General features: G+C 45.4%; 1 protein-coding gene across 7 annotated transcripts in view; it reads right to left on the reverse strand.

Annotated features, from left to right (window-relative positions):
* Nucleotides 1-22,229, reverse strand: part of FAM178B (family with sequence similarity 178 member B) — a 116,206-nt gene that overhangs the window by 52,888 nt on the left and 41,089 nt on the right. For all 7 annotated transcript variants that reach the window (XM_040453954.1, XM_040453952.1, XM_040453950.1 and 4 more), the window contains exons 7-8: nt 21,489-21,594; nt 17,664-17,748 (exon numbers count right to left, since the gene is read on the reverse strand). In XM_040453954.1, the coding sequence (XP_040309888.1) occupies nt 17,664-17,748; nt 21,489-21,594 (191 nt within the window). The remainder of the gene's footprint in view (nt 1-17,663; nt 17,749-21,488; nt 21,595-22,229) is intronic.

Genomic DNA, 22,229 nt, shown 5'->3' on the forward strand with positions numbered 1-22,229 from the left:
GTACAGGGACCTGACTGATTGGGAGGATCTTGGGTGCCTGTTTTCTGCTCTGCTGTTCTCGGCATGTGCTTCTCCTTCTTAAGATCACCTCATGGTCCAGGATGGCTGCCAGAGGCCCAGGTGTCACATCTCAACTCCAGGCAACCACTTCCTTGCTTTGCTACCTCAGTATGCACTCTTGGGTTATTTTTAATGATGTAAGGTCCCTCAGTATGACTCAGGAAGGTAGTATCAAACCACCCTGTCACATTTAAAAAGCAAGAATTTGAGGGGCGCCTGGGTGGCTCGGTCAGTTAAGCGTCCGACTTCGGCTCAGGTCATGATCTCACGGTCCGTGAGTTTGAGCCCCATGTCAGGCTCTGTGCTGACAGCTCAGAGCCTGGAGCCTGCTTCAGATTCTGTGTCTCCCTCTCTCTCTGCCCCTCTCCTATTCATGCTCTGTCTCTCTCTGTCTCAAAAATAAATAAACGTTAAAAAAATAAATAAAAAAAAAAGCAAGAATTTGAGACTGATTTAGACTCAACCAAAAGCTTCCCAGTAACATCCCTGAATGCATGGCCTACCAGGTTTTCTCTCACTTTGGATTTCTGAACCTCAGATTTCTGGAATATTCCTGATCTTTAGATTAAAATGAAACAGAAGATAACCAAATGCTGACGAGGATGTGGAGCAACAGGAACTCTCATTCATTGCTGGTGGGAATGCAAAATGCTACAGCCATTTTGGAAGACAGCCTGGTAGTTTCTTTCAAAACTAAACATACTCTTATTATACAATCCAGCAATTTTGTTATTTGTAAATACAAATCCTTGGTATTGACCCAACTGAACTGAAAATGTACAGCCACACAAAAAGCTGCACGTGAATGTTTATAGCAGCTTTTCTCATTAATTGCCAAAAACTAGAAGCTACGAAATGTCCTTCAGGAGGTGAACAGGTAAACAAACTGTGGTACATCTACACAATGGAATACTTCTGAGTGATACGAAGAAATAAGCTACCAAGCCATGAAAAGGCACCTCCAATACATATTGCTAAGTGAAAGGAGCCAATCTGAAAAGGTTACACACTGCATGATTCCAATTATATGACATTCTGGAAAAGGCGAACTCTAGAGACCATAGAGATCAGGGGTTACCAGGAGCTTGGAGGGAGAGGGGGAGGAACGAACAGGTGAGCACAGACAGTGTTCAGAGCGGTGAAACTGCTGCGTATGATACAGTAATGATGGACACGTGCCATACATTCACCAAAACGCACAGGATGTACAACACAAAGAGTAAACCCTAATTTAAACAATGGCCTTCAGTTAATGATAATGTATCAATAATGGCTCATCAATCCTGACAAATATAGCATACAAACACAAGATGTCAGTAGTAGAAAAAACTATGTGTGTATTAGGTTGGGAAAGTGGTGGGGCGGGGGGGGGGGCGGCAGTATGTGGGCACTGCTTTCCAATCAAATATTCCATAAGCCTAACACTGTCCTAAAACAACAACAACAATAACAACAACAGAAATGAAGAACTTCTTAAAAGAAGAAAAGAAACAGAGGAAAAGGGCTCCACACACAGCACTGTGGGCAGCACATCCCTACAGTCTAAGGGATGGTGGTGTTTGTTGTATTCCAGATCAAGGACCCTGCTGAGAACCGAATGCAGTAGTTCTCAGACTCATCTGCATTCTGGAATCACTTTAGGGAATAGCTTCACAAGTTACTGCCACCTGTGTCCCACCTCTCATGACTGTGGTTTAATTAGGCTGGCTTGGGCTCTGGAATTTAAGAAAAAAATCCCACGTGACTCTACAATGCAGCCACCTTGGGAAACCAGCGAGCTAATGAAAGCCACGGCCTTCGCACCAGAACTGCACTCGGGGTCTCACCCTCACATGCTCTGGCAGATGCTGAGGGTGGGGTGAGTGTGGGGAGGAACCCACAGAGGGAAGTCCCCGCTCCATGTACACCCACAGCTCCCAGTCTTGCCTCCAAGGCGAAGGAGCCCAGGGGTCCTCAGCCTTGGCTGTTTACTGGAGTCATATGGGGAGGTTTTAAAATGTCCCTGCCCGGGCTGCACCCCATAACAACCTTAAAGGGCAGAACCCCGGCCTTGGCATGTTTTAAAGCTCAGACATAGTCCTGGGGGAGCTTTTTGATCAGGGTCTGAAAGACAAATATTAAGAAGTGCTCACCATATTATTGTATGAGGTTTGTGCACTTGGCCAAAGTCCTCATAACCTGGCACTTTCTCAGCCTGGCTGCACATTAGAATCAGGGAGCTTTAAAAGTCTGTGCCAGGCACTGTCATGTGTTCCAGGAGCAGACCCAGCTGGGCCTCAGCAGAAGCCATGGAGAGGCAGCACACAACTCCTGATGTACAGGTGGTCAGACAGGGAGGCAGGTTAGGAGGCAAATGCTCCAGAAGTCAGGGGCACAAGGGAGATGCCGGCTGGGTTGGGGTGATGCATACGTGCCTGTCCCCTTGGGGTCCCTGCATTCTGACCTCGGAGGACAGGACAGCACATCTGGAGTTTGGCTTGCACACACACAGCTCCGCAGCTGACCGACTGCACAGGATCAGAGGGGCTGGTGGGAAAGATGCTGATGTCCGCTGTAGGCAAGGCACACATTCCCTGACACTCAGCCACACATTCAACAAATACCACCCGAGTCCTACTGCATGCTGGCTTGTGTAGCTGCCAGGAACTCAAGAGAACTTAAAACAAAGACAAGTGAAGCCACGGTCCCTGCACTCTAGAGCTCACAACTTAATGGGTGAGATGAGTCAAAGAGTCCACCCATCAACTATGACCAGAGCCACAGAGAGTGGAAAGGGAGTGAGAGGGGGGACACGGCTGGGTAGGGCAGGGCAGACCTTCCCAATGAGGCAACGCCAGAGGGGCTCACTGGTCCAGGGCAGAGATGGAGTTAGGAAAGCAAAAGCTAGGAAGCTGCTGAGAAGAGGGAAGACACCATCTAGGGAGGAGAAAGTGGCGCATGCAGAGACCCCAGAGCAGGAGGGGAGATGAGCAGAAAAGGCCAGGGAGGCTGGAGCACAGAAAGCAAGGCAGAGAAGATGATAAAGCGAGCTGGACTGAGGGTCCAGCCAAACACATAGGAGACCATGTGTCACACAGACAGTGTGAAGACTGGGCTTTCCGGCCACCTGATTATCTAAGAAAGGGTGCTGTGGTGATTAAATGAGATAGGCGAAGCCCTGGACTCAGTGCCTGGCACAAGATGTCTAGAAATGTGAACTATTATTTTCAAGGAAACAACTTTTATTATCACAATAGACAATAGTATGTTTTTAAAAGGAGGATCAATTATGAAGTTGAATTACTGTTATTGTCAGGTTCCAACTGGAGACTTTGAAGGGGCCATGCCGAGCAAATGACAGCTCTGAGAGGGCTGGGGGATGGGATCTCCAGGGTGGTCCTCACGGTGTTCGCCTGCTTATTTGGGTCTGCATAGTGTTCTCACAGTACCAGTGTGGGGATTAAGAATACAGCTGGATCCCAGCCTGTCTCCTTGGCCCGGGGTAGAGGCACCTGCCCCGTGAAGGTTACCCCCACATGAACAGAGGGCCGGGCCCTGGGCCCAGCACAGACATACTCCTTGCATGTGATGGTGACTGCCATACCACAACGGGAGATGGAATCCACTGGCAAGGCTGCGTGGAGCTCCAATGGGCAGGTGTCCACAGGCAGGGCCTCCATCTGGAGAGGCTCCCGGAGGCTCTGAGGGGGTTGCCTCCTACCACCCCAGCAGGAGGCTGTCCTGACCACCATGAGAGGCAGATCAGGTGAAGTGGGGACAACTCCTAATAAGACAGTGAAGAGTAGAAAGGGTCAATTGAGTCTACAGACTAAGGGGTTGTTGACTGCTTAGAAATCATCGGAGAAAACAAAAACAAAAACCAATCATCTGAGAATAGAGTGAGACAGAAATGGCCAAAACAGAACTAGAGAAATAAAGATGAGAACTTGTGCCCCTTAGCTCCTTTGGTTTATCTAACAACCTCTGAGTCATAAAGAAATACATTTTCATTTTGATAACAGCTATCATATTGTGAGTAGAATCCACTATATACCAGGTGCCTCACCTAAGTTATTACCACCGACTCTGAAAACCATCCTAAGTGCTCAGTGCTGGCCACTCAGGTGAGGACTCTTGTCAGTCTGACGGCCAAGCTCCATCTGCATCCTGATACTGCTCCATACTGCTGCCGGGTTCTTCCCAAGGGAGTGGCTGTCAGACATCCTGTCTCCACTCCATCCACCCCATCTTATGCTCTGTCACCCATTATGCATCCCCATGTTCCCACGATATGTCAAATTTCCCAGCAAGGCGTCAGCCTACAGCTCTAATCAAAGAATGCTTTTGTTGCTCTCCAAAACTTTTTTCATGGTGCATGTCTATCATTAAAGTTTTTTAAATTTATACCTCCAACAAACATACATTTATAAGCTCTACAAATGTACCATTATGCTAATATGCCATATACATGATATATTAAAAAGAGAAGTTAAAAAACATGAGCTACGGGGCACCCGGCTAGCTCAGTCAGTAAAGCATGTGACACTTGATCTTGGGGTTGTGACGTTGAGTCCCATGTTGGGGGTAGAGATTACTTAAAAATAAACTCTTTTAAAAAAAAGGTTGAGCTACTCAAAAATTTTTTCTAAATAATTTGTAATGTTTTTTAATTTTTTAATTTTTGAGAGACAAAGTGCAAGTGGGGGAGGGGCAGAGAGAGAATGTGTGTGGGGGGGTGGACACAGAATCTGAAGCAGGCTCCAGGTTCCAAGCTATCAGCACAGAGCCCGACCTGGGGTTTGAACTCACAAACTGTGAGATCATGACCTGAGCTTAAGTTGGACGCTTAACCGACTGAGCCACCCAGGTGCCCCAAGTATGAGCTACTTTTGACACACCAGTAAAAAAAAATGAACTACTATGATTTAAATTTCCACCTTAAAAAACTGGAGGAAAATCGAACAGATCAAGCCCCAAACAAGCAGAATTTGAAAGGAAATAAAGGTAAGCAGAAATCAATGAAACAGAAAACAGAGAAACTCTAAGGAAAATCAATGAAACCAAAAGCTGTTTCTTTGAGATCAATAAAGGTGATAAACCTGTAACCCAAATGATTGGGAAGAAGAAAGAAACAAATTACCAATATCAGAATGAGAAAGAGGCCATCATCACTGATCCAACAGACTTGAAAAGGATAATAGGAGAATATTATGAACACATTTATGCCATTAACTTGACAACTTAGGTGAAATAGATGCAAAACAACAGAGCTCACTCAAGAAGAAACAGGTAATGTAAATAGCCACATATCTACTTTTAACAATTGGATTTGTAATTAAAAATCTTCCCATAAAGAAAACTCAAGGTCCAGATGGTTCCACTGGCTAATTTTACCAAACATTTAAGGAAGAAATAATACCAGTTCTATACAAACTTTTCCAGAATACTGAAGAAGAGCAAATACCTCTTAACACGTTCTATGGAGTCAGTATTACTCTGACACCAAAACCAGAAAGAGAAACCTACAGACTAATATCTTTAGCGAACATAAATGTTAAGAGTTCTCAACAAAACTTTACCAGATTGAATCCAATAAAATATACAAAATTAATACATCATAACCAAATAGGATTATTCCAGAATGCAAGGATGCAAAAATAAACATTCAAAAATCAGTCAATGTAATTCACCATGTTAAGGGACTGAAGAAGAGAGGCACCTGGGTGGCTCAGTCGGTTAAACATCTGACTTCAGCTCAGGGCACAATCTCCTGGTTCATGAGTTGGAGCCTCACATCAGGCTCTGTGCTAACAGCTCAGAGCCTGGAGCCTGCTTCAGATTCTGTGTCTTCCTCTCTCTCTGCCCCTCTCCCGCTCACACTGTCTCTCTGTCTCTCTCTCAAAAATAAACATTTAAAAAAAATTTTTTTAAATTCTCAGCAAAGTAGGGGTTTATCAAGTCTGTAGGATAAAGATCAATATGCAAAAATCGATTATAGAGTAGTACAAAATGAACAATTTGAAAATGAAATTAAGAAAACAATTCATTTTGGGGTGCCTGGGTGGCTCAGTCGGTTAAGCGTCCTACTTTGGTTCAGGTCATAATCTCACAGTTTGTGAGTTCGAGCCCTGCATCAGGCTCTGTGCTGACAGCTCAGAGCCTGGAGCCTGCTGCAGATTCTGTGTCTCCCTCTCTTTCTCTGCCCCTCCCCTGTTCGCAAATCTGTCTCTCTCAAGAAAATAAACATTAAAAAAAAAAGGAAAGAAAACAATTCATTTTATAATAGTATCAAAAATAATACTCAGGAATAAATTTAGTAAAAGAATTGCAAAACTTGTACATCAAAATGTAGAAAGAAACTAGGGCACCTGGGGGGCTCAGTGGGTTAAGGGTTCAACTTTGGCTCAGGTCATGATCTCACAGTTCGTGAGTTCAAACCCCACACCTGGCTCTGTGCTGACAGCTCAGAGCCTGAAGCCTGCTTAGGATTCTGTGTCTCCCTCTCTCTCTGCCCCTCCCCTGCTCGTGCTCTGTTTCTCTCTGTCAAAAATCAATAAACATTAAAAAAAAAAAAAAAAGAAAGAAAGAAACTGAAGATCTAAATAAATGGAGAGACATCCCATGTGCATGGATTGGAAGGCTTAATATTCTTAAGTATGTCAATCTGCCCCATATTGATCTATAGATTCAGTGCAATCCCAATAAAGACTCAGGCAGAATTTTTTTTTTTTGGTAGAAAATGACAAGCTCATTCTAAAATTTATATGAAAATGCAAAGGACCTAGAAGAGCCAAAAAAGTTTCAGAAAGAATATGAAGTTGAAGGATTTAAACTATCTGATTTCAACACTTATAAAGCTACAGTATAAAGACAGTGGGGTAAAATTAGACCCATAAATCAATGAAACAAACTAGAGTTCAGAAATAGACCCACACATATATGATCGATTGGTTTCTGAATAAACATACCAAGTTAATTCAATTCAGTAAGAATAATCTTTTCAACAAATGTGTTGAAAATGTATTGGTAATATTGTATAGCCATATGTTGAGAAATTAAGCTTAACCTTACACCAGTGAAATGGACCACTGACCCAAAAATGTAAGGCTAATTATAAAGTATTAAACTTATTTTAATTATAAAAAGTGTAAATTATAAAACTTAATTATGAAATTTGTAGAAGAAAACAAGAAAAGATCTCGGCGACCCAGGTTTCACAAATACTTCTTACTTTTTTTAAAAGTTTTTTTTTTTATGGTTATTTTTATTTTTGAGAGAGACAGAGCATGAACAGGGGAGGGACAGAGAGAGAGGGGGACACAGAATCCAAAGCAGGCTCCAGGCTCTGAGCTGTCAGCACAGAGCCCTATGCGGGGCTTGAACTCACAAACCATGAGATCATGACCTGAGCCAAAGTCAGATGCTTAACCTAACACTCAACTGACTGAGCCACCCAGGTGCCCCTCACAAATATTTCTTAAATACAACACTAAAAACACCAACGATAAAATATCAATAAATTGTACGTCATTAAAACATAAAAACATTTGTTCTTCAAAACAGACGGTCATACAAATGAAAAGGAAAGCCACAGACTAGGGGAGAATATTTGCAAAAAGTGTCCTGACCAAGAACTGTAATTAGAATATATACAGGGGACACCTGGGTGGCTCAGTCAGTTGGGTGTCCAACTTTTGATTTCTGCTCATGTCATGATCTCACTGGTTCATGGGTTTGAGTCCCATGTTGGACTAGCTCTGCACTGTCAGTGCAGAGCGTGCTTGGGATCCTCTCTCTCCCTCTCTCTGCCCCTCCCCTCTGCTTCTTCTCTCTCAAAATAAACTAAAAAAAAAAAAAAAAAAAAAAAAAGAATATATACAGAACTCTTACAATTCAATAGGAAGACAACCCAATAAGAAAGTAGACCAAAAAACTAAATAGACATTTAACTAAAGAAGACACACAGATGGCAAATAAGCTGATGCAAAGATCACCAGTCCTTAGGGAAATGAAAATTAAAAGCACAATGAGCTACCGCTACATACCTATTAAAAAGACTGATTAGAGGCCCCTGGGTGACTCAGTCGGTTGAGCACCTGACTTCAGCTCAGGTCACGATCTCACGGTTCATGGGTTTGAGTCCTGTGTCAGACTCTGCTATCAGCACAGAGCCTGTTTTGGATCCTCTGTCCCCCACTCTCTCTGCTCCTCCCCCACTCATTCTCTCTCCCTCCCTCTCTCTCTCAAAAGTAAACATTAAAAAGAAAAAAAAAGGGACTGACTATACCTAAGTGGTGGAAGGATGTGGAGCAACTGGAACTCTCCTACACTGCTGGCAGGGAAATGGCAGGGTCACTTTAGAAAACAGTTTGGCAATTCATTATTATTTTTTTCTTTTGAGAGACAGAGAGACAGAGACAGAGAGAGACAGAGCAAGTGGAAGAGGGGCAGAGAGAGGGACAGAGAGAGAATCCCAAGTAGACTCCATGCTGCCAGCACAGAGCCCGATGTGGGGCTTGAACCCAGGAAGCTGTGAGATCATGACCTGAACTGAAACCAAGAGTCAGACAGACACTTAACCAAATGAGCCACCCAGGCTCCCCAGTATGGCAATGTCTTAAAAACTTAAACATACAGGGATGTCTGGCTGGCTCAGTTATAAGAGGAGGAGACTCTTGATCTTGAGGTTGTGAGTTCAAGCTCCACATTGGGTATAGACATTACTAAAGAAAAAATAAACTTAAAAAAAAAAAAGCACTTTAAACATACATTTGTCATATGACCCAGCCTATCCACTCATAGATATTTACCCCAAGGGAAAGAAAGCAGATGCCCATATAAAGACCTGCATAAGAATGTTTACAGCAGATTTTAATAGCCCCCCAAACTGAAAGAAAAAAAACCCAAATGTCCATCAGTAGGGATAGGATATCCATACAATGAAATACCACTCAGCTATGAAAAGGAATCAACTATGGATACATACAACAACAAAGATGGATTTCAAATTATCCTGTGTGAAAGAAGCCAGACCCCCCCCCCGCCAAAAAAAGTACCCATTGCATGATTCCATCTATTTATATAAAATTCTAGAGAATGCAAACTGATCTGTAGTGACAGAAAGTAGATCAGTGGTTTCCTACAGACAAAAGGGAAAGGAGAGATAAATTTATTACATAGATGCACAAGGAAACTTTGAGGGCATTGGACATCATCATCTTGCTAATGATGACAGTTTTATGGGTATATACATATGTCAAGTGAATAGACTGCATACTTTAAATATGTACAGGTTAATGTGTGTCAATTACATACCTCAATAAAACTTAAGAAAAAGAAAGATGGGTTAAAATGTAAATATAGGTGTTAATGTTTTCTTTTACACCTGGTGGCTCATCCCACCTCAAAGGTCCCCCACGCTGGAGACCCCTGGTCTAGAAAATCTTGTCTGACTTGCATTGTGTAGACTGTGGCCTCTCCTGACATCCAGGGGAGAGAGCTGGGAAAATCCTAGAAGATTAACTCTCTACTGGAGGTAACTTAAGATGAATACCAAAGTGTCAGGAGAAATACGATGTAAGTAAATCTGTAAATACAAAACATGTGTTATGTGGATTGTGCATTTATTTTGCTCATAGAAATAATCACATGAAACTCTTAATAATAACTACTTGGGGAGAGGAAGTGGCCATTGGGAGTGGGTGGGCAGGGAAGCTTTCACTTTTAATTTTGCACCTTTCTCTAGTATTTGAATTTTCTTTTTTTCCTGGTATTTGAATTTTCTGCACTTAATATACATAGAATACTTTAAGATAATAACAACAGGGTTTACCTAGCTAACAAGGTTATTTGTCTCGGTTTTGTTTTGTTTTATTCTTTTTACAAGAAGCCATCTTATAAATATTATCTGAGAAGGAGCAAGAAAGGAAGGTAGAGAAGGAGAAAGGAGATAGAATACAAGCAAACAATGACAGAAAAGAAAGTGACCCGCAAAACAGAGTCCTGTCCAAGGGAGCGCCAAAGCCCCAATGACTATAATACTGGAGCCCTGGGGACAGAAAGAAAAAGCATGGTGACCATGTGAGGAAGAACAAAGTGTCCAAAGACACAAAGAAAATGAAACTAATTTTTTCTGAGAACTAAGTTTCTCGCCCACTTAAAAAATATCCAAAGAATGTACTGGCCAGGGTCATTTTATTTTGTTATATTCTCCCCCTCCTACACAAATATTATAGAAGCTGGTAAGGAATGGAATGGGTAGGTAAGAATGAACAACACTGTTGGAAGACGAAAGGACAGAACCTACGCGTGTTTTACTCCTTCTCTAGAGTGTTTCGATCTCATTGATAGGGCTCCTTTTCTCCAGGCACTGCTGCCTACTCAGTGTGCTGGCACAGTTACTGGCCAGTCCTACATTGGCACAGCCAAAGCACGTTTGCTAAAGAAACATGAGGTCATTTCTTTCAAGCAATTAATTGCACAAGAACATGTTTGCCTTCAAAACCAAATTCTGCCATTAAAAAAACAATTAGAGCTAATAAACGAGTTCAGCAAGGTTGCAGGATACAAGGTCTATACAAAAATCTGCTGTCTTTCTACACACCAGTAAGGAACAACCTGAAAAGAAAATGAAGAAAAAATTCCATTTATAACAGCATCAAAAATAATAAAATACTTAGGAATAAATGTAACAAAAGTATAAGACACACTGATGAAAGAAATTAAAGAAGATCTAAATAAGTGGGAAGATATTCCATATTTGTGGATTGGAAGACTCAATATTATTAAAATGGCAGTAATACTCAAAGTTATCTACTGATTCAACACAATCGCTATCAAAACCCCAGCTGTCATTTTTACAGAGGTCCACAAGCCATCCTAAAATTAATATGGAAATACAAGAGACCCAGAATAGCCAAAATCATTTTGAAAAGAGCAAAGCTAGAAGACTCACACTTCCCTATTTCAATACTGCAAGCTGTAGCAATCAAGAATTCGGGGTACTGGCATAAGGATATATAACTCATGGAATAAAACTGAGAATCCAGAAATAAACTCTTGTATCTATGGCCAATTGATTTTCAACAAGGGTGCCAACTGAATGGAGAAAGAACAGTCTTTTCAACAATTGGATACCCACATGCAGAAGAATGAAGCTGAACCCCTATCTCACACCATATTAAAAAAAAAACAACTCAGAATAAATCAAAGAGTTAAATGCAAGAGCCAAAAGAATAAATCTTTCAGAAGGAAACAAAGGGAAAAATATTCATGACCTTGGACTAGGAAGTGGTGTCTTATTTGGCACCAAAAGCATAGGAAACAATAGGAAAATGTTAGATAAATTAGACTTCATCAAAATTTAAAACTTGTGCATCAAAGGCCACTATCAAGAAAGTGAAAACAAAAACCACAGAATGGGAAAAAATATCTGCAAATCACATATCTGGTGAGGGTCTAGTATCTAGAATATATACATTTTTTTTAACGTTTATTCATTTTTAAGAGACAGAGTGCAAGCAGAAGGAAGGGTACCGAGGGAGGGAGACACAGAATCTGAAGCAGGCTCCAGGCTTCGAGCTGTCAGCACAGAGCCTGACACGGGGCTTGAACCCACAAACCCTGAGATCAAGACCTGAGCCGAAGTCGGATGCTCAGACGACTCCCCAGGCCTCCCCAGGGGAGTTCCCTGACTCCCCTAGGCCACCCAGGATCCCCAAGTATCTAGAGTATATAAAGAACTCCTGCAACTCAACAAAAAAAGACCACCAACCCAATCAAAACATGGGCTAAGCTTGAAGAACAGATGTTTCCCCAAAGAAGACATACAAATAGCCAATGAATATATGAACAGATGCTGAAAATCCTTAGTCACTAGAGAAATGCAAATCCAAACCACAAGATACCACTTAACACCCACTAGTTTTGGCTATTAAAAGATGGACAGTAACAAATGTTGGCAAGGGTGTGAAGAAACTGGAACCCTCCTACATTGTTGGTGGGAATGCAAAATGATGCAGCCACTTGAGAAAATAGTTTGGCAATCCTTCAAAAAGTTAAACATATAGTCAACATATGACCCAGCAATTCCACTCTTAAGTGTACACCCAAGAGAACTGAAAACACATGTCCCCATAAACATATGCGTGAAAATGTTTATTGTAGCATTATTCACAATAGTAAAAAAGTGGAAAACAAAGCAAGTGTCCACCAACAGATGAATGGATAAAACACGGTACATCCATACAATGGAATATTATTCAGCCATAAAAAAGAATAAAGTACTATTACATGCTACAACATGCATGAACGTTGCAAATATTATGCTAAATGAAAGAAACCAGATACAAAAGATCACACATGATATCATTACATTTATATGAAATGTCCAGAATAAGCAAGTTCATGGAGACAGAATGTAGATTAAGGGCTGCCAGGGGCTGGGAGGAGTGAGGGGGTGGGAAGTGACCACTGATGGGTATGATGTTTTTTTCCGGGGTGATGAAAATGTTCTGGAATTAGTGGTGATGGTTGAGCAACTCTATGAATCATATTGAATCATACACTTTAGAAGAGTGAATTACATGGTATGTGAATTACATCTAAACAACACAAATTCTGTCCCAGTCTTGATAAATATTAACAACACTTCACTGTGCCTGCAACAGCCCTCACCATCCTCTGAGATCTGGCTTCAAACATCCAGTCTTATCTCCTAATCTACCCCTTTAAGGGAGCCCTACCTCCCTTCCTCCTCGTCTTTGTTCCCAGTGCTCCCTCCTTCCCTTGCATCTCTCCACACCCAAATCCGACCCGCAGGGCTGCAAGTCAGTGGTGCTATATAGCATCTACAGTGGAATATAGTCTGCAGATGGGTTCACAGTGGGGGGCTTGGGGGGTTTGGTCTTTTAACTGAATTCATTACCGAGAGGAGATTTCACATACGTATTCTGACTACAGCAGGCTATACTGGCTGCTGACCCAACAGCCATGCTCCCCGTCATCCCTGGTATTGTTTGGGTGTCTGCTCAAGGAAAGTGGGTCCACCCCAGCAGATGAATCATGTCAACCTGCTTATCTTTGCAGGGACTGGCCTGGGGTGGCTATTGGGTCGGTCAGGGCTCTGAGCTACAGGCAACAGAAAAAAAGCTCTGGGTGTTTAAAAAGAAAGCAGTTTGGGGGCGCCTGGGTGGCGCAGTCGGTTAAGCGTCCGACTTCAGCCAGGTCACGATCTCGCGGTCCGTGAGTTCGAGCCCCGCGTCGGGCTCTGGGCTGATGGCTCAGAGCCTGGAGCCTGCTTCCGATTCTGTGTCTCCCTCTCTCTCTGCACCTCCCCCGTTCATGCTCTGTCTCTCTCTGTCTCAAAAATAAATAAACGTTTAAAAAAAAAAAAAAAAAAGAAAGCAGTTTGTTACGTGTTAGAAGCCAATTGACGGTAAAGTTGATGAAGCTTAAGCTCTGAGGTCCTCACTGGCATGGCCCCCTGTGAATGTTCTAGGTTAAGGAAGGGAAGACAGGCTACAACCAATGGTCATTTCTACATGAACATTTTTAGATCTAAAGAGATCTAGAAGAAAGGGATCTAAACCTCCCAAGGTCCAGTATTTGGTATGACTTCTCTACTCACTCTAAATAAATGTCTTCTTTCATACTTACTTTTCCATGTTGATGAATTAGATGATCTAGATGTTATAATTACAGTCAAGGATTTAAAGCAACTGTTATAGCTATGCTCAGAGTGGTAAATGATAATATGCTCATATTGAATGAACATGTAAGAAATCCCAGTAGAGAAATACAAACTATAAAAAAATAATACAGAACTAAATGGAAATTCCAAACTAACAATTCAAATATTGGAAAGGAGGCTGGAAAAGTGAGTCTCCAGGATTGTACCCTGGAGGGGGAGGGAGGATCAGGAGGCTAAAAATTCTTCAAACATAGCCATGCTGTTCAAATGGTATCAGACAGTCAGAAAACATGGCAAATGTCCTCTAAAGGCTGTGACCCAGTTCTGTCTAATGAAACAAAATGGAAAGTGTCCTGGTAAAACGAGAGAAAAATAAGAGAAAGGATGACCTCCTCCACTCTTCTTTCTGCCTTGAACTGCTGTATCATGAGAACATGATGATGCTTGGAGCTATGGCAGCCATTTTGCAAACTTGAGGAGATGTAGTGAGAAGGGTAACACAGAAGCTAAAGCTGGAGCCCTGATACTGCAGATCTGCTAAGCATACCATGGAACCCCTCACATCTGGATTTACTGTCATGTGAGACAATAAACTTTTCTTAATTGGGTATTTGTCACTTACAGTCAAAGTTAAACTGACTAAAACACAGCTTCTCTTGAAAATGGAGAGATCTGGGGGTATTTAGGTGGCTTAGTTCAGTTAAGTGTCAACTCTGGATTTCGGCTCAGGTCATGATCTCATGGTTCATGAGATTGGATAGTGTTGGGCTGTCAGGCAGGGCTCTGAGCTGACAGCATGGAGCCTGCTTGGGATTCTCTCTGTCCTCTCTCTCTGCCCCTCCCCCTGTGCTTGCACATACACTCTCTCTCTCAAAATAAATAAATAAGCTTAAAAAAAAAAGGAGAGATGTGTGAATACCAGACCTACTAGCCTCTTAGACAGGGCAGGAACTCTCTAGTCACTCACTCACTTGGCCCCCACAGACAAGTGAGTTTGCCATCCCTGCCTTATGTATCTTTTGAGAGATGATTCAACTGCCTTCTTTCTTACAAAGCACTTCCTGTTTCCAGCCTCCCTGCACCCCAACCCCACCTAGCTAGAAGTAATCTTCCTCTCCTTGGAATTCCCACAGTTTTGTGGTTGTGTCTATCTCCTGTTGTAATTGTGCATTTCATCTCCTCCCACTTGGCTGTCAGCCTTCTGAGGGCAGGAACCACACATTATTCATCCCTGTATCTTCCTCTGCCATCTAGCGAAGTGCTGAACAGAGGAGACACTCAATGTATGTCTTCTAAATAAATGCATAAACACCCCTTGCAGTGAAAAATGTCAGTGTTCTGAAATATCCTAGTCTTCGAGCTCACCAAGGAGCTTTTACCAGGTGATGTGTGCTGCTTCTCAATGTAGGAAAGCAATATCCACCATACTCCAAAACTCCAGTGACCCCCGGATCTGAACCCTGCTCAGCCCTCAGCCCCAGTCATCCAGGGCACACCTGTAACAGTCCACTCTGAGGCCTGGGCCGGCCTCGGCTCTCCCTTTACTCAGGACAGTAAGACCTTCCCCAGGGTTGTCTGTGAAAAACAGCCAGTCACCACAAACTCCAGCAAGGGATGGAAATTTACACACATGCAAATCTCCCCATTTTACTAAAGAGAAAGGCCAGGCAACCTGAAAACACATACTTCGATCACAGTTCCAAATTGGAGGGAAGGCAGCTCGCAGGTTCTGCCCTAGAGGGCTGTGTCCTACAGAGGACAAGGACACTCAGAGCACCTCAAGTTGCTAACAAATCCTGAGGAGCACGACTTCCTTTTATACCCATTCTGGATCTAATTTAACCTTACACATGCTTCTTGAACTGGCGGTTGATTTTTAGTTCCAGCTTTTGGTAGATTCTCTGCTGGCACCTATTTATTTTATTTTATTTTATTTACTTATTTATTTATAGTCATGGTAAAAGTCACATAATATAAAAATTTCCCCTTAGCCATTTTGAAGTGCACAGTTCAGCAGTGTTAAGTACCCTCACACTGTTGTGCAACCATCACCACTGTCCATTTCCTGAACTTTTTCATCCTCCCAAACTGAAACTCTGTCCCCATTACACACTAACTTTCCACTGCCCCTTCTCCTGGGTCCTGGCAACCACCATTCCATGCTCTGTCTCTACGAACTTGATGCCTGTAGGTACTCCACATACGTGGCCCATACAGTACTTGTCCTTTTGTGCCTGGCTTATTCACTCAGCATAATGTGCTCACAGTTCACCCATGTTGTAGCCTGTGTCAGAGATTTCCCTCCTTTTGAATGCTGAATAGTATCCCATTGCATGTATATACCACATTTTATCCACTCATCCGTCAGTGACACCTGGGTTACTTCCACCTTCTGGCTATTTGTGAATAATGCTACTATGAACCTGGGTGTACAAATACCCGTTTAAGTCCCTGCTTTCAATTCTTTTGTGGACCTGGACTTTGACCTTCCCCAAATCAGTCAAGATCCCAACCTTGGCATGGAATTCCCTAGGCCAGTCTCTATCCCAATGGGAAAGAAAGAGAAGCCCAGGCTGGGCTCTCAAGTGATACCACGAGAAACTCTCTGGAGCCAGAGGTGAACTGGCTGGGAACTTCAGAGCAGGATCCTGGCCCCTCCTGATGGGGATGATAAGACAAGTGAATCAGGGACGATGGAACAAGAAGCAAAAAAGAGTGGGATGTCCCCTCTGCCTCTGCGGGAGGAAACACATACCACTGCACGGAGGAGAGGAGCAAGACAAGGAAGGCCTCTGTTCCCCAAAAGGGCAGGCATGCCGCAGAGGAGGCCCCAGAGGTTCAAAAAAGGGCAGCTCGGGCTGCAGGGGCAGAGGTTATGAAAAGGGTGGGGATGCCCAGACTGGTGCTATTCAGAAGACCTCAGTTACAAGGGTCCCGGCATGGGGATGGGGAATGGGGGAGGAAGGGAGGGGATGCGGGAGTCTGGAATGCTCTCATTTGACAGATGGTCCCCAGCTCAGTCAACTCCTTAAGTACAAGAGGCACAAAAGCAGAAATCCAAAGGGCCAGTGGGGCAGGGGCTTAATGCTGCATTGTGGGTCTATAACTTTGGTCTTTAGGGTTAGGTGCTTTCAAATTTTAGTGGGAGGGTGGGCAGATTACAGCTGTGGGCAAAAGCAGGCTCCGGACACCTGTGAATCCCTCTCCCTGTCTGCTGTAAGCACCTTTCAACTGGCTACCTGATAGCTTTTGGTGCCCAAGTGTCTAGGTTCAGGTACCAAATGATGACAGCGTGGGAAGGGTATAGCCACTAAAGGGAAAACTGATTGCTCTGTGGAACTCTGAACATCTTCAGGTATAGAGATGACCTAAAGCACCTTTTCAATGTCAGGACGAAGGTACAGACTTACCTTAGGGCTCTCATTTTTGCCTGGATCAAACTTAGGGGCTCTGCTGATACCCAAGGAGCCAAGGGGGACTACTGGTGGAGGCACAGCTTCAAGGCCCTCCCCCTTGGTGACTCCAACACAAGGAGCTTCCCTGATTAGATGCAGATGTTCCTGAAACCCTCCCAAGCAAACTGGGGCCCCGCAGGAAGAACTCAGAGGCAAGCTGTCCCTTTAAGTCCAGAAAACTCATGTTCCAGATTGTTCTGGGATCCCAAGAGTCTGTGAGGTCAGCCTGGACTTGGCCACAGTGACATATGGGTCTGAAGCCAGATCAAGGTGCCAAGGAGCCTGTTGGCTCAGCTTTTTACTAATGCTGGAGCCAGAGCCAAAGATGGCCTGATGTCTCCATGTCCCAGTGATGCAATGTCCCCACCAGCACCTCTCCTGCATGCCATGCTCCAGGGCTGCGGAGAGCTGTGTATTATATAGGCTCTCGAGCTTGGGTACTCAGGGCAAAAGTCTCCACTCTGCTCCCTGGTACTGACCGGACTGATGGAAGAGCCCATTCACACTGAGATCCCACAGGAGGCCAAAGGCTCCTGAAGAAGTTTCTGGAGGCCATGTCAGTAGCTAGAAGGAGAAAAAAAGCAGGTTAGCTGGGTCATTCCTATAATAATAGTAATAAACCTTTATTATTCCATACCAAATAAATTCCATTTAACCCTCACAAGTCCACGTGGCAGAACGATATTGCCATTTTTGACATTTTACAGATGAGAAAAATCAAGCTCAGAGGGGTCAAGCAACTTCCCCAGGGTCACACAGCTAGTAAGTAGCAAAGCCAGAATTCAATCCCAGGCCAATGTGACTTGAAATCTCCTACTCTGTCCACCTCTCTGTATGAGAGTATCGGTCCTTCTGGCCCTTACTCCCTGTGGTCACGGCCATGCCCCCTCCAGGGCAGGGGCCAGTGTAGAGGAGAGAGAGAGTTCAAAAACACTCAGTACACTCAGCTGGACAATGACAAGACGGCTACTCTCCATGATCCTCGTGTCATTTCCGGGTCACTGCCTTAACTTACAGTCATCTTGGACCACTGGCTCTGGGAGGGACTTGGTACAGAATACAGATCCTCGAATAACCGAGTGGGGAGTGCAGGTTACCCACCTGACTCGAACTCACTGGGATCCTTACTTGAACGCTCCTTTAGTCTGAGGATCATAATCTGGGGATATTGAATCTGGAGAGAACATGACATGGAGAAAAACAGGGGGACAGCACCTTCCCCACCAGGGCCATCCTGCTCAGGGCCATCCTGGCCACAGATGGGGCCAGGCCTTAGGGGTGGGGCAGTGCCTTGGTGGCCCTGTTCCTGCCCATGGTTGGCCCTGCTGCATATTATACCATCCTTCTGAGAGTGCAGAGAAGAGCCTGCTGTGGTGGACGTGCTGGGCACGTTCCCTCTTCAGGCCTAAAGCTCTCATCCCCAGGGGCTGGGGGCTGGGGTTGTTGCTTGCTGAGAGTCCTGAGCTGAGTTCCTCTCTGGGCATTGAACTTGCAGGGTGGGAATGCCTCAAAGTCACACCCCCTCTCCAACTGTAGCCTTAGTCTGATAACTGGCCAATACCAGTCCAGAGGCCTGGACCTCTTGCCTCAACTGGGACAACTTTAAAGGGTCACCCCACTTTCAAAGCCCCCCGAAGAACTGACTGTGGGCTCTGAAATTTTCTCTGCCTGGCTGCTCTCCCTCAGAGGTGTGGCTCTTGGGAGGGATCCCCAGAGAAGCTCAGGGGAACCCCGTCTCAGAGTCGTCTTCCCAGGGATCTGACCTACACTACCAGAACTCTGCCTCCCTCTTCCTCTCATAGCTTCTTGTAACTTTGTCATAGTTATCATTTCCCAACAAGAATATGCATTCATTGAGAGCATATGCCACCTGCCTGACCAGCTTAGTAATTCATGAACACTAAGGCCAAAGCCCATTCACCCAGCTCCACTGCACACTCCACTGGGAGGAGGGAGGGTGGCAAGTGGCAGGACCTAGTCTCCATGGGAACTCAGTATGTCCTTCCCAAAGAAAACAGTTGAATGAGCAAGGTTGGAGAAATCTGCCTAGCTCACCCATCCCCTAGGTCTCAGATCAACCCCAGGTATACACAAGGGCCCCAGCAGCCCTGTGACCCTACTCACCTAGCTGCTTTTGATTGGACTTGGGGGGTGGGGGGGAGTTGTCACTTAACCCTTATTGGGCCAATAAGACTTTCCTTCCTGGGAATTGACTTGGCCATGGAGCCTGGGGAATAGGGAGAAACTAAGGCCTGTCCTAGGGATCCTAAGCCTTCCCCATCCTGATTCTAGCTTTTCTTGAGGCCCCACCCCTGGATCCCATGAACCACCCCTGCACCTTAGGAGAATCCCACTAGCAGCTCCAGGGAGCCCCCATGGATTTCTGCCTTCTTGCAACCATACTCCCCACTAAACAATGTGAAGTTCTGAAGTACGCTGAGCACCAACCATAGCCACATTCTGAGAATTTACTTGGGACACCATTTCCAAGATCCTTCTATCCCTATACTCTGTAGCAGGTACTCGAGCCATGCCTGGGAATGAATGAATATATAAATGCTACTTGTTACTAGAAAAAATACGTTTCAAGTGGAAAGAAAACCAAAACCTCCAAAGTGAAATATCAGAGTCCATCATGATAAGGCCCATAGTGTGGCCACATGGTCACTGTGCTTGGCAGACGTCAGCTGCCCTGCTCCTCCTTCCCTCTCTGGAGACAAAGATGTTGGGCAGAGTCTCCCCCAGAAGGCTCCCAGGGCCAAGTGCACCCCTTTCATTTATCTGGCTTAAAGCCGTTGGGAGAGGGAGAGCTTTTGTTTCTCCTCCTGAAGATGGAGAACAACAACCTCTGAGCTAACATCATCCCTTCCGGATGACGTCCAGGCCTTGGGCAGAGTTGTGCTGTGACCATAAGGACAAGGCAGGTCACAGGAATTCCTCATTTAATCTTCACATGGGACAGTTGGTCCCAGTTTACAGAGTAAGAAACTGAGGCATAGAGCTGACACTAAATAACCCGCCCAAGGTCACAGGGGAGTAGTGGCAGAGTTGGAACTCACAGCTAGTGCCTGTCTGGCCTCAGGGCTGGGTCCTCTGTTCTAGGGCCCCCTGCTGAGGTGACCAGGTGGGAGAAGAGATAGGGCAGGGCTCGCCCACTGCTCGCAGGCTGACTGATAGGGAAGTCACCCCATGCCGTGTCAGGGTCACACAAGGACCCTCTGTGGGCGACGTCTCAGATGGGTTCTTTGTGTCTCCCAATGCCTGATTGTGCATTCTGTCATATACTGTGCAAGGAGCAAAGAGAAACTGCACTGACAGGAGGCAGAGAATAATGGCCGCACTGTTCCCTGTTATTGGCCCTCCAGTCCCCACTGGGCCTGGAGGAGGGGCAAGGGCATCAGCCACACACTGGGGCCCCAGGAGCTGAGGGTGTCTTTTTCCTCTGGGGCAGGGAGGGAGGTGGAAAGGATCCCAGAGGGAAGAGGAGAGAGCAGGAGGGCCTTTTCTGGAAGGCAGCCAGTCTGCCCAGGCAGAGGAGTTCCTAGAACAATCCACCCAGCATGGTGGCTCTAATTTACAGCTGGGGTCCAGGCCCCAACTGGCAGGAACGGGACCAGCTGGAACTTGTGACCTGCCCATCCCCAGGCAGGGATGGTCCTGGGTGGGTGCCAAGGCCGGCACCCTCATGCCTTGCATTCAGATGACAGCAGCTGGTTCCAGGGCTATCCCTGCTGGGTTCTGTCTTTCTCAGGGCAAAGGTTTCAAGCCCAGGGCAGAACGCATGTACCCCCAAGGCAAAATGTTCCAGTAGCAAGAAGGGAAGAAAGGAGAAGACAGAGCAGCTGCTCTAGACTTCTCCAGAAACCCTAAACTCCACAGAGAGAGCCAAATGTTCAAACACTGGGGCACACCTAGCTGTAAATTCATGATGGCCCTCACACCTCCACAGGCACTGCAAGGCTACTTGTGGGACCAGGGCCAGGACCTGTGACTTGGGAATACAGAGGAGCCTGGACACAATGGAAGCACCTGCAGGGCAGAAAGTAGTCAGGGAGAGGCCTTCTGGTGGCTCAGGCAACACCCAGTGAGGCCCACACTCTAGGGGGAATGGAGTGAGACCCCTGAACTCTGTGATGACTGTCATCATAGCTCTCCTCCCTCTTTTTGGCAGACTGGGACAGACCAAGCAGCACCCAAGGCCAGAAGAGGGAAGTGCCCACTCCCCCCCTTCCCCCCATGCAGCCCTGACTGGGCTGTTCGGCCAGCATGCTCCCGCCACCTAGTGGCAGGTCTGTGCTCCTCACCTGGAAGAGCCACTGGAGCAGGGGCACAGGGCAGTCGGGGGTGTGTAGGTAGAGGTTGCTCAGGAGGCCACTGCGCAGGAAGGAGAGCTGCTGGGCCAGCGGGCAGCTGCGGAGACAGAGGAGTGAAGTTAGGGGAGGCCTCCACGCAGCCGGCCTGGCAGCCTCCCTCAACATGCCTGTCTCACGAAAGCTGTGGGGGATTTCCATATTTCAGCTTTACCAGATGCCAGAATCACATCAGTAACTGCTATGGACAAAAACGCTTGGAGCCCTTGATGCCAGGAGCTGTCAGAAGGAAAAACAACCCACACCATCACCAGAATCATTTGCTCTCCATGAACATCTCTCAGTGTTTTAAACATATGAATGGATGGTACATTTTGTCCTTTCCATTTGATGGAGGGGAAAACTGAGGTATTTACCAAGGTTGCAAAGAGGCTCTGTGTCGAGATGAGGAGTCACCTCTTAGCCAAGGGCCTGGGCTGCAATGGGCAGACAGAATTACCCTCGGGGCCCACGTGGGACCAGCGTCTGAGATCCAGTTACACTGAGCGTTTCTGACCTGTCTTGTGTTTTTCCGAAACAAAGGACACCTGAGAAGATGGGAAACTAACAGAAAGAGGCCCAAGATGGAGACATTCTGGGAAGGAAATAACAAACAAGGGTGTCACAGAAGATTCTCCAGGAACCATGTGAGTGAGGAGCAGAGTCAAGGTGGGGGGGGGGGGGCCGGGGATGGCA

Source organism: Herpailurus yagouaroundi, unplaced genomic scaffold, assembly GCF_014898765.1.
Source record: "Herpailurus yagouaroundi ecotype Mexico unplaced genomic scaffold, PumYag 210, whole genome shotgun sequence".
NCBI classification, from domain to species: Eukaryota; Metazoa; Chordata; class Mammalia; order Carnivora; family Felidae; genus Herpailurus; species Herpailurus yagouaroundi.